General features: G+C 46.8%; 1 protein-coding gene across 1 annotated transcript; it reads left to right on the top strand.

The window, feature by feature from the left end:
• On the top strand, positions 1-676 carry LOC119367300. Its single transcript, XM_037632853.1, has 3 exons — positions 1-235; positions 325-422; positions 515-676. Exons 1-3 carry the CDS (start codon positions 1-3, stop codon positions 644-646), a joined length of 465 nt encoding a protein of 154 aa, XP_037488750.1. The 3' UTR covers positions 647-676.
• The last annotated feature ends 11,622 nt before the right edge of the window (positions 677-12,298 follow it).

Raw genomic sequence — 12,298 nt, 5'->3', positions numbered from 1 at the left:
ATGGCGGAGACCGAGGCAGCGTCCGTGGCGGTGGCGGCGGAGGCGGGTCCGGTGGAGGAGGCGAGGAGCAAGACGGTGGTACTGGTCGGCGTGGACGACAGCGACCATAGCTACCGCGCGCTCGAGTGGGCCCTGCGGTACGTGGCGGAGACGGCCGGCCCCAGGGCGCCGACGGAGCTCGTCGTCGTCCACGCCAAGCCGGTCGTGTCCTCCGTCGTCACCCTCGGCGGCCCCGGTACATGCCGTCCGGGATCCCCTCCCTAACTAATTCTTGATTATCTGAACCGGCCGGAGCGCTGATTTTTGGGGATCGATCGATTTCAGCCGCCGCCGGGGACGTGGTGCGGTACGTGGAGGCGGACCTGCGCAGGAGGGCCGAGGAGGTCGTCGACAGGGCTCGCCGCGTCTGCCCCGCCAACTCGGTAACATCCACCGCCAATTCGAGAAACGAGTAACAAGATCACGCCGACTGCTGCATGCTCTGCTTAACAATCACGTACTGAATGGATGGCAGGTGCAGGGAGTGGTGAAGGTGATCGACGGGGAGCCGAGGTACGTGCTCTGCAACGCAGCCGAGAAGCACCACGTCAACCTGCTGGAATTTAGTCTATTTAGGCAGCCCAATAACTATTTCAGAAATTCCTAATAAATCCTAAAGACCCACTTAGCCCATTTGTGCAAGGCAAGGGATACTACTAAAGTTTAGTCCCACATTACTAGTTTAGAGGGGGTTGGACCTCTTTATAAGGGAGGCTCCTTCCCCACTTATATGAGCATGAGAACAAGAGGGATATCCACACGCGCTCCTCCTCTGCCGCCCGCCTTGCCACGACGCGACGCGGGTTGCGGGAATGAGCCGATGTCTAAATTTTTGCCACGCACTACGGGTATACGAAAGGTCACATGGAAGTAAAAAGTTTTTGCGATAGTGGAGTTTGAATGCGCACGGTGCAGCCCTTTGGCTACTGGCTGTTCGCTTCAGCTTCGTCTCTTCGTTTCACCTTCCGTCGCTGCCCTCTCGCCTTCTTCTCTTGCGCCTATAAAAGGGAGGTCGCTCCTCTCAGAGAGAGACGCACCAGAATCTCTTCCTCCTCTCGCCACAAGTTCCTGAGAACTGCACTGTTGTTATGTTCTTCCTCATCCCGGCTTGCGGCGTGCACCACTGGCCGGGACAGTAGGCCTCCGGAACCGCACCTTTTGAGTCATGTACGGGAGAAGGGTGATAAGGTTTTTGGGGAGCGCTCAGCACGACTACTGGCTGCTTCATCACGGACGATCCGGTCGCCGACGACTACTTCCCCGACGACGACTTCTTCCCCGACGTCCACGACCTCCTCGATGACATGGCATGCGAGGACACCGACCCCAAGTCCAGCGCTTCTGCTGCTGCTGTGCCGTACGTGTTCTTCTCCTTTCTGTTAGAAGTCCTGCTACAGTTCTTGGCTCTAGTTTCTGCACTACGTATGTTAGACTCTATTTCATATGTGCAACCTGCTATACTGTCTGCTCTAGATATGTTTAGTTACGGTTCATATATGAACATGCTGTTTACCTTCTCTTTGTCAAATCACATGGCTTATTTTATCACTGCTACACTAGCCATATTTTATCTACTATTTCTGTTAATAAAATCATTCGGTAAATTCCTCATATTTCCAACAATCCAAAAGCCTTATTATAGGCAATTTACCTCAAATGGTTTTGCTGCTTCCATCAGACCTCCTATGGTTGAGGGTATCCACTATAAGAGGTGGCGCGTGAGAGCAGTCTTATGGTTTCAAACCATGAGTTGCTATGACACCACTCTTGGCAAACCTGAAGGAGAGCAAAATGCCCAACAGGCACAAGCTTTTCAGAAAATGGATACCTTGTTTAAGGCTGCTCTCTTGAGTGTTCTTGGTGAGAACATAGTTGATGCTTATGCGTCAATTGACAATGGAAAAGATATGTGGGACGCACTCGAGGCCAAGTTTGGGGTCTCGGATGCCGGCACTGAACTGTACATCGTGGAGCAATTCTATGATTACAGGATGACTGAAGAGCGCTCCGTGGTTGAGCAGGCTCATGAGATACAGTCATTTGCTAGAGAACTTGAGCACTTCAATTGTATCCTACCGGACAAGTTTGTTACCGGGGGTATCATCACTAAGCTTCCTCCTTCTTGGAGGAACTTTGCTACCTTACTGAAGCATAAGAGACAGGAGTTTTTCGTCCCGGATCTTATTGGTACTCTTGATGTGGAAGAAAAGGCGAGAGCAAAGGACACACGTGCTCGAGGTATTGAGGGAGGATCTAGTGCCAATCTGGTACAGAAGAAAAACTCCCAGCCCCACAAGTTCAAGAACAAGGGCAAGCTTGATGGTAAAGCAAAGTTTGATGGGAAGAACAAGGCTGTACAACACACGAACTTCAAGAAGAAGAGTGACAAGAAGAAAGGTGCTTGTCATGTGTGTGCAGATCCTGATCATTGGGCTCCTAGTTGCCCCAGTCGCCATGACAAGCGTCATCCTGGGAAAGGCGGCAAGACCGCTAATGTTGTCATCGGAGACATTGACATGAAGGATGCTGGGTATGGTATATTTCCCACTATTCTTTCGGTATGTCATTCTCCTGATTGGTTGATTGACACGGGTGCTAATGTGCATGTATGCGGTGATATTTTCATGTTTTCGTCTTATCAGACCGCAGGGACTTCAACCGTGCTGATGGGCAACGGTTCAAGTGCTTCTGTTCGTGGTGTTGGCACGGTCGATCTGAAGTTTACTTCGGGAAAGATCGTGCGGCTGAAGAACGTGCATTATGTCTCCTCCATCAATAAAAATCTTGTTAGCGGATCTCTTCTGTGTAGAGATGGCTATAAGCTTGTCTTTGAGTCGAATAAATTTGTAATATCAAAGTATGAAACCTTCGTTGGTAAAGGCTATGAGTCAGGAGGCCTGTTTCATTTATCCTTATCAGATGTTTGCAATAAAGTTGTTAATCATATTTGCAACAATAGTGAATCAAATGTGTGGCATTCACGTCTTTGTCATGTTAACTTTGGTTGCATGTCGCGACTAGCGAAGTTGAACTTAATCCCTAATTTCACCACTGTCAAGGGATCTAAGTGTCAAGTGTGTGTGCAAGCTAAGCAACCTCGTAAGTCTCACGTGACCGCGGAGACGAGAAATCTTGCACCACTAGAACTTATACATTCAGATCTATGTGAAATGAATGGTGTTTTGACAAAAGGTGGAAAGAAATATTTCATGATGTTAATTGACGACTCCACTAGATACTGCCGTGTGTATCTTCTGAAATCTAAGGATGAGGCTTTGAACTTTTTCAAGATCTATAAAGCTGAAGTGGAAAACCAACTTGATCAGAAAATCAAGAGGCTTAGGCCTGACAGTGGTGGAGAGTATTTTTCTAATGAATTTGATGCTTTTTGTGTGGAACATGGTATAATCCATGAGAGGACGCCTCCCTACTCACCTCAGTCAAATGGGGTGGCCAAAAGAAAGAACCGTACTCTAACTGATTTGGTTAACCATGTTAGACACATCGGGTCTCTCCAAGGCATGGTGGGGGGAGGCGGTATTGACAGCATGTCATGTCCTAAATCGAGTCCCCACAAAGAACAAAGAGATAACTCCATTCGAGGAATGGGAGACGAAAAGGTTAAAACTCTCTTATTTGTGAACATGGGGTTGTTTGGCGAAAGTCAATGTTCCAATTCCAAAGAAGCGGAAGCTTGGACCAAAGACTGTGGATTGTGTTTTCCTGGGATATGCTTTTCATAGCATTGGCTATAGATTCTTGGTTGTAAAATCTGAGGTACCTGACATGCATGTCGGTACGATCATGGAGTCGAATGATGCGACTTTCTTTGAAGATATCTTTCCCATGAAGGATATGGCTACCTCATCTAATCAGGAGATGCCTAGTTCATCGAATCAGGAACCAGTTAAAATTACCGAACCTGCCATTTTGATGGAACACTTTGAAAGTCCCGTGGAGGAGAACAATGAAGTTCCTATTAGGAGCAAGAGATAGAGGACTGCAAAGTCCTTTGGTGATGATTTTCTTGTGTATCTCATAGATGACACTCCCAGTTTTATTTCAGAGGCCTACGCATCCGAAGATGCTGACTACTGGAAGGAAGCAGTTCGTAGCGAGATGGATTCCATCTTGGCAAATGAAACTTGGGAGATAACTGATCGTCCTTATGGGTGCAAACCTATAGGATGCAAATGGGTTTTCAAGAAGAAGCTTAGGCCTGATGGTACTATTGAAAAGTACAAGGCTCGTCTCGTGGCTAAGGGTTATACCCAAAAGGAAGGTGAAGACTTCTTTGATACTTACTCACCTGTGGCTCGACTGACTACTATTCGAGTTCTACTTTCACTAGCTGCCTCACATGGCTTCTCGTTCATCAAATGGATGTTAAGACTGCTTTCCTAAATGGAGAGTTGGATGAGGAAATTTATATGGAACAACCAGATGGGTTTGTAATAGATGGCCAGGAAGGGAAAGTGTGCAAGTTGCTGAAGTCTTTGTATGGACTCAAGCAAGCACCCAAACAGTGGCATGAGAAGTTCGAAAGAACTTTAACAGCTGCAGGCTTTGTTGTGAACGATGCTGACAAATGTGTGTACTATCGCCATGGTGGGGGCGAGGGAGTTATGATTTGCTTGTATGTTGATGACATACTGATTTTCGGAACAAATCTGAATGTTATTAAGGAGGTCAAGGATTTCCTATCTCGCTGTTTTGAGATGAAGGATTTAGGAGTGGCTGATGTTATTCTGAACATCAAGTTGTTGAGAGACAATGATGGTGGGATTACATTGCTTCAATCCCACTATGTGGAAAAGATCTTGAGTCGCTTTGGCTACAGTGACTGCAAGCCATCTCCAACACCATATGATGCTAGTGTGTTGCTTCAAAAGAATCGGAGAATTGCTAGAGACAAATTGAAATATTCTCAGATCATTGGCTCGCTTATGTACTTAGCCAGTGCTACAAGACCTGACATCTCTTTTGCTGTTAGCAAGCTGAGCCGGTTTGTCTCAAAACCAGGAGATGTGCATTGGAAAGCTCTAGAGAGAGTTTTGCGTTATTTGAAAGGCACTGCAAATTATGGAATTCACTACACCGGGCACCCAAAGGTGCTTGAAGGGTATAGTGACTCAAACTGGATCTCAGATGCTGATGAGATAAAGGCCACGAGCGGATATGTATTCACTCATGAAGGTGGCGCTGTTTCTTGGAAGTCTTGCAAGCAAACCATCTTAACAAGGTCAACAATGGAAGCAGAACTCACAGCACTAGATACAGCTACGGTCGAAGCAGATTAGCTTCGTCGGCTCTTGAATGACTTGCCGATAGTTGAGAAACCTGTACCGGATATCCTTATGAACTATGACAATCAAACTGTGATCACTAAAGTGAGCAGCTCAAAGGATAACATGAAGTCATCAAGACACGTTCAGAGAAGGTTAAAGTCTGTTAGAAAAATGAAAAACTCCAGAGTTATTGCATTGAATTATATCCAAATGTCTAAAAATCTGGCAGATCCTTTTACTAAGGGTCTATCATGTAATGTGATAGATAATGCATCGAGGGAGATGGGTATGAGACCCACAATATGAGTTGTTCACAGTGGTAACCTATTCTTTGTGATCGGAGATCCCGTGAATTAGATGTGGAAGACAAGCTGTTGGTCAACTGGGAGGAGAGTATCCTTACTGTTAAAAATACCACTCCATGAAGATGCAATACTCTCCTAATCTGCATGGCAGGTTGATGTATATCTTAATGTGTTCTAAGTGGCTCTTTGAAGCAGAGATGTTGTCCTGCAGAACATCTTTTGAAGAACGCACCTATATGAGTCTGATTGTTAAACGTTGCAATCTATGAGAGTAGGGTTCTCTCTAGTAAACTCATGAAAGGTCTCGGAGTATGACGCATAAGCTCCACCCACGGGGAAAACTTGCAGTTCAAGGCCCAGTCCACTGTTCAAGTTGCTTACTAGTGTAGCATAGAGTTCTAGGTGGAAGTTCAACCTAACAGTCTCCACTGCAGTACCAGTATATAAAACAGTGTTTTGGAACCAAAGGCAAATTTTGTGTGCCTCTCGGATCTGGTGGGGGATTGCTGGAATTTAGTCTTTTTGGGCAGCCCAATAACTATTTCAGAAATTCCTAATAAATCCTGGAGGCCCACTTAGCCCATTTGTGCAAGGCAAGGGATACTACTAAAGTTTAGTCCCATATTGCTAGTTTAGAGGGGGTTGCGCGAATGAGCCGAGCCGATGTCTAAATTTTTGCCACGCACTATGGGTATACGAAAGGTCACACGGAAGCTGAAAAGTTTTTGCGATAGTGGAGTTTGAATGTGCACGGTGCAGCCCACAGCTGGCCGATAGATTCACCACCACCTGGCCGACTGGCCTATCAGCCATCTGTAGGCCGACAGGAGGCCAATCAGCCTGCGGTTGGCCGACTAGGGCCAATCGGCCTGCTGCTGGCTGATTGGATATTATTTTTGAAAATAAAAATATCGGGGTAATATTTGTGCAAATTAATAAAGAAAATGTATTATTTAAAAAATACTCCCTCCATTCCTCAATATAAGGTGTATTATTTTCTAAAAAGTCAAACTTCTCTAAGTTTGACCAAGTTTATAGACAAAAATATCAATATCTAGAATACCAAATCATTATCACTAGATTCATCATGCACTATATTTTTACATTTTATATATTTAGTATTATAAATCTTTATATATTTTGCTGTAAAGTTGGTCAAACATAGATAACAGTTGACTTTTTGAAAAACTAATACACCATATATTTAGGAACGGAGGGAGTATTAGCTACCCCTGGCCCCACATGATGCTTCGGGTTCATCTTCTGCTATCATCGCGTTTGCTGGACTTCAGTACAACAATTTTCCAGTGGATCATTTTTCGTGCGTCAAGTGTGTTGTGAGTTTTTTTAGAACGAAGAAGCCTGGGGCGTCCGACTTTAAATTATTAAAGCCCACAACTTAGGCAGCGTACACATGAGCAAGTACCAACATCAAGGATAAGAAACCAAACACATAGTCGACCGGCCCAACAAGCAAAGTGCGTTACATGGCATAGGCAACCAACAAAAGAGAAGGAGTCACACATCCCTAGGTAGCGGAGGCAGCAGACGATGGAGCTCGGGCCGCCGAGTAGATGAGGCGGAGGCGGTCGAGCGCGTGGCGATGGAGATCAGCGTCCTGATGTCTTCCCAATGGGGCCCACTGCTGTAAGAAAATAATGCATTTATAAATTACGTCAGCGGGGTGAGATGGGAAAACGACCTCAATCGTAAACTTGTTGCGAGTTCGCCAGAGGGCCCATAGCATAGCAGCCGCACATGTCCACATGATACGGCGAGAGGAGCCCTGGACCGAGGATAAATACGACACTAGCTCAGAGCGTGAGCTTGGATCCCAATCCACGCTCGCGGCCTCACGGACCGCGCTCCAGGCGAAGCGAGCCAGGTGGCATCGGAAGAACGCGTGATCCGCGTCTTCAGGGACACCACAAAGCGCACAGGGCCCTGTGGCCGGCCCATTGCGCTTAGCTACATTTATTGATGTAGGAAGGCGATCGTGGCACAATTGCCAAAGGAAAACTTTTATTTTAAGCGGAATTCATGCCTTCCATAGTCCCGTGGCAGCCTAAAAGACAGGGCCGCGAGCCAGCTCTCGATAAAGAGAGTTGACCGAGAACTTGCCAGAGCCCGTGAGCCTCCATGACACTGTATCCGCGTCGGACGACAGGTGCACATCGGCGATGAGAGCTCGCAGGCGGTCCCAACTATCCACCTTTGGCCCTGAGAGCTCCCTTTTGAAGAAATTAGATGGAGGGGAGGAGTTGAAGGCCGTGGCAACCAATTGGTTGGGCTCAACAATGATGAAATAAAGGTCGCGGAACTCCTACCAAAGGGGCTATTGGCCGATCCAAAAGTCAAGCTAGAATTGCGTGGAGCGACCGTTGTTAACCGTGAATTTCACCCCTCTGGCAAAGCACGGTTTTAAGGATTGATGGAGTTCCAGAAAGGAGACCCATGGGTTGCGGCCTCAAAGAAATTCCCACCAGGAAAATATTTGGTACGCAGGAGGTCCATCCAGAGGCCAGTCTCGCCCTGAGATAGCTTCCAAATTCATTTGCACATGAGTGCAATGTTCATCAACTTCTAGTTGATGATCCCAAGGCCCCCCCAGGCTTTGGGCTGGCAGACGGCCTGCCACTTGACCATATGGTATTTACGCTTTGTCCCCGCCCTTTCCCAAAAGAAACGGGCCCTAGGAGTGTCCATTTTAGTGTGCACCTCGTTAGCCAGCAGGAATTAGCCCATAACAAACATAGGCAGGGACGAAAGGCTGGAGTTGGTTAAGATAAGTCTTGCCCCTGAAGACATAAATCTCCCTCTCCACGGGAAGACACGACCCGCCACCTTATTGTAGATAGGTTCCCAATCTGAGATCAAGCATTTTTTCTCAGCGATTGGGAGGCCTAGGTAAGTAAACGGTAGTTTCCCAAGCTTGCAATTTAGCAAGTTAGCTACACGTGTACTTTCGGCCGCGTCCATCCCTATGGACACTACTTCACACTTGTGGAAGTTAATTTTGAGGCCAGACATAATCTCAAAACACAAGAGAATAGCCTTAACCGATGCGATGCTATGCAAGTCTGGCTCGAAGAGAAGGAGCGTGTCATCTGCATACTTGATATGTCTCCAACGTATCTATAATTTTTGATTGTTCCACGCTATTATATTACCCCTTTTGGATGTTTATGGGCTTTATTTTACACATTTATATCATTTTTGGGACTAACCTACTAACCGGAGGCCCAGCCCATATTGTTGTTTTTTTGCCTATTTCAATATTTCGAAGAAAAGGAATATCAAACGGAGTCCAAACGGAATGAAACCTTCAGGAGCGTGATTTTTGGAATGAACATGATCCAGAGGACTTCGAATGCAAGTCAAGAAGCAGCCGAGGCGGCCACGAGAGGGGGGATCGCTTGCGCTGCCTGTTCTCCCAACTGGGGAATGGTTTTCCCGCATTTTTTGCCAGCTGCTTGTTGGATCGAGCTTGAGCTCGCTTCCTTCTGTAGTCGTGCTCGATGTGCCTTCCTGATTTGGCGCTCATAGTCCGAGTCAACAGGCTTGGGAGCTGGTTCTCTAGCCATACGAATGAAGTGGTCAATTACTTTCTCAGGCACTTTCTCCTTTGGCGGCGGTGCCGGTTTCGGTCCAAAATGGGCGTCCAATTTGGCTTGCACTATGGCTGTGTTTTGCTCCTTAGTCATGTCGTAAGGCCTCTGAGGAAGAGGAGCGAGGCTTGGACCATATTTATATCGCTTGCCTCCGCCTGTACTTCCTGAACTACCTCGACTCGTACTGCTACGCACCAAAGCTGCGGCATGTCTCTTCTGCGATTGCTGAGACGGCGGAGACAGTTGATGTGGAGTTGGACCAGGAGAAGTGGCCTGACGATGTGCCGGACTGGAAGCAGGAGGTGTGGCCTGACATGGTGCCGGACTTGAAACCGGAGAAGTGGCATGACGCTGTGCCAGACTTGAAACCAGAGGAGTCAGCTCACGCGTTCAGGGACTTGGAGGAGGTGGCGGACTTCAAGGAGGAGTCGGCTCACACGTTCGTGGACTTAGAGGAGCGGGAGTCTGCTGACTCGGTGGCGGACTTCGAGGAGGATTCGACAGACGACGCGGTGTCGGTGGACTTTGAAAGATGATGCAATTTAGCAAGTTAGCTACACGTGTAGTTTCGGCCACGTCCATCCCTATGGACACTACTTCACACTTGTGGAAGTTAATTTTGAGGCCAGACATAATCTCAAAACACAAGAGAATAGCCTTAACCGATGCGATGCTATGCAAGTCTGGCTCGAAGAGAAGGAGCGTGTCATCTGCATACTTGATATGTCTCCAACGTATCTATAATTTTTGATTGTTCCACGCTATTATATTACCCCTTTTGGATGTTTATGGGCTTTATTTTACACATTTATATCATTTTTGGGACTAACCTACTAACCGGAGGCCCAGCCCATATTGTTGTTTTTTTTGCCTATTTCAATATTTCGAAGAAAAGGAATATCAAACGGAGTCCAAACGGAATGAAACCTTCAGGAGCGTGATTTTTGGAATGAACATGATCCAGAGGACTTCGAGTGCAAGTCAAGAAGCAGCCGAGGCGGCCACGAGAGGGTAGGGCGCCCCCCATAGGGCGCGCCCCCTGTCTCGTGGGCCCCTGGGGCGGCCACCGATGTACTTCTTCCTCCTATATAAGCCTACGTACCCCGAAAGCATCCAGGGAGCCAACGAAACACAATTTCCACCACCGTAACCTTCTGTATCCGCGAGATCCCATCTTGGAGCCTTCACCGGCGCTCCGACGGAGGGGGAATCGACCATGGAGGGCTTTTATATCAACACTATAGCCCCTCCGATGAGTTGTGAGTAGTTTACCACAGACCTTCGGGTCCATAGTTATTAGCTAGATGGCTTATTCTCTCCTTTTGGATCTCAATACAATGTTCTCCTCCTCTTTCGTGGAGATCTATTCGATGTAAACTCTTTTTGCGGTGTGTTTGTCGAGATCCGATGAATTGTGAGTTTATGATCAAGTTTATCTATGAGAAATATTTGAATCTTCTCTGAATTCTTTTATGTATGATTGAGTTATCTTTGCAAGTCTCTTCGAATTATCAGTTTGGTTTGGCCTACTAGATTGATCTTTCTTGCCATGGGAGAAGTGCTTAGCTTTGGGTTCAATCCTGCGGTGTCCTTACCCAGTGACAGAAAGGGTTGCAAGGCACATATTGTATTGTTGCCATCGAGGATAAAAAGATGGGGTTTATATCATATTGCATGAGTTTATCCCTCTACATCATGTTATCTTGCTTAAGGCGTTACTCTATTCTTATGAACTTAATACTCTAGATGCAGGCAGGAGTCGGTCGATGTGTGGAGTAATAGTAGTAGATGCAGGCAGGAGTCGGTCTACTTGTTGCGGACGTGATGCCTATATTCATGATCATGCCTAGATAATCTCATAATTATTCGCTTTTCTATCAATTGCTCGACAGTAATTTGTTCACCCACCGTAATACTTATGCTATCTTGAGAGAAGCCTCTAGTGAAACCTATGCCCCCCCTGGTCTATCTTTTATCATATTTGCTTCCAATCTACTTTTATTTGCATCTTTACTTTTTGCATCTACCTTATAAAATACCAAAAATATATTTATCTTATCATACTATCTCTGTTAGATCTCACTTTTGTAAGTGGCCGTGAAGGGATTGACAACCCCTTTATTGCGTTGGTTGCGAGTTCTTTGTTTGTTTGTGTAGGTGCGTGGGACTTTTGAGGAGCCTCCTACTGGATTGATACCTTGGTTCTCAAAAACAGAGGGAAATACTTACGCTACTATTGCTGCATCACCCTTTCCACGTCAAGGAAAACCAACGCAAGATCAAGACGTAGCAATACTGCAGGTGCGACAGCCCCCCGGGATCAAGTTGCCGACCACTCCCCTGATGTGGCCAGCAACACGGGCTTGATCCAACATGGCGCCCAAGGCGTCAGCTAATACGTCTCCAACGTATCTACTTTTCACAACACTTTTGCCCTTGTTTTGGACTCTAACTTGCATGATTTGAATGAAACTAACCCGGACTAACGCTGTTTTCAGCAGAACTGCCATGATGTTGTTTTATATGTAGAAAAGAAAAGTTCTCGGAATGTCCTGGAAATCCACAGAGGCACTTTTTGGATTTAATAAGAATTTTTGGCGAAAGAATTAATGCCAGGGGGCCCACAGCCTGTCCACGAGACAGGGGGCGCGCCCCGCCTAGGGCGCGGCCTCCTATCTCGTGGGCCCCCTGGACCTCCACCGACGCCAACTCCAACTCCATATATTCACGTTCGGGAAGAAAAAAAATCAGAGAGAAAGTTTCATCGCATTTTACGACACAGAGCCGCCGCCAAGCCCTAATCTCTCTCTGGAGGGCTGATCTGAAGTCCGTTCGGGGCTCCAGAGAGGGGGTTTCGTCGCCGTCATGATCATCAACCATCCTCCATCACCAATTTCATGATGCTCACCGCCGTGCGTGAGTAATTCCATCGTAGGCTTGCTGGACGGTAATGGGTTGGATGAGATTTACCATGTAATCAAGTTAGTTTTGTTAGGGTTTGATCCCTAGTATCCACTATGTTCTGAGATTGATGTTGCTATGACTTTGCTATGCT

Source organism: Triticum dicoccoides, chromosome 2B, assembly GCF_002162155.2.
Source record: "Triticum dicoccoides isolate Atlit2015 ecotype Zavitan chromosome 2B, WEW_v2.0, whole genome shotgun sequence".
NCBI lineage: Eukaryota > Viridiplantae > Streptophyta > Magnoliopsida > Poales > Poaceae > Triticum > Triticum dicoccoides.
Note: the sequence above shows the minus strand (reverse complement) of the source record. Positions and strands in the feature narration are given on the sequence as shown.

Bases quoted from the DNA above. Each gene is read 5' to 3' on its own strand.
- LOC119367300 (XM_037632853.1), top strand. From the start codon at position 1: ATGGCGGAGACCGAGGCAGCGTCCGTGGCGGTGGCGGCGGAGGCGGGT. The intron at 236-324 runs GTACATGCCGTC...GATCGATTTCAG, and splicing joins CGTCACCCTCGGCGGCCCCG to CCGCCGCCGGGGACGTGGTG. The intron at 423-514 runs GTAACATCCACC...AATGGATGGCAG, and splicing joins GCGTCTGCCCCGCCAACTCG to GTGCAGGGAGTGGTGAAGGT.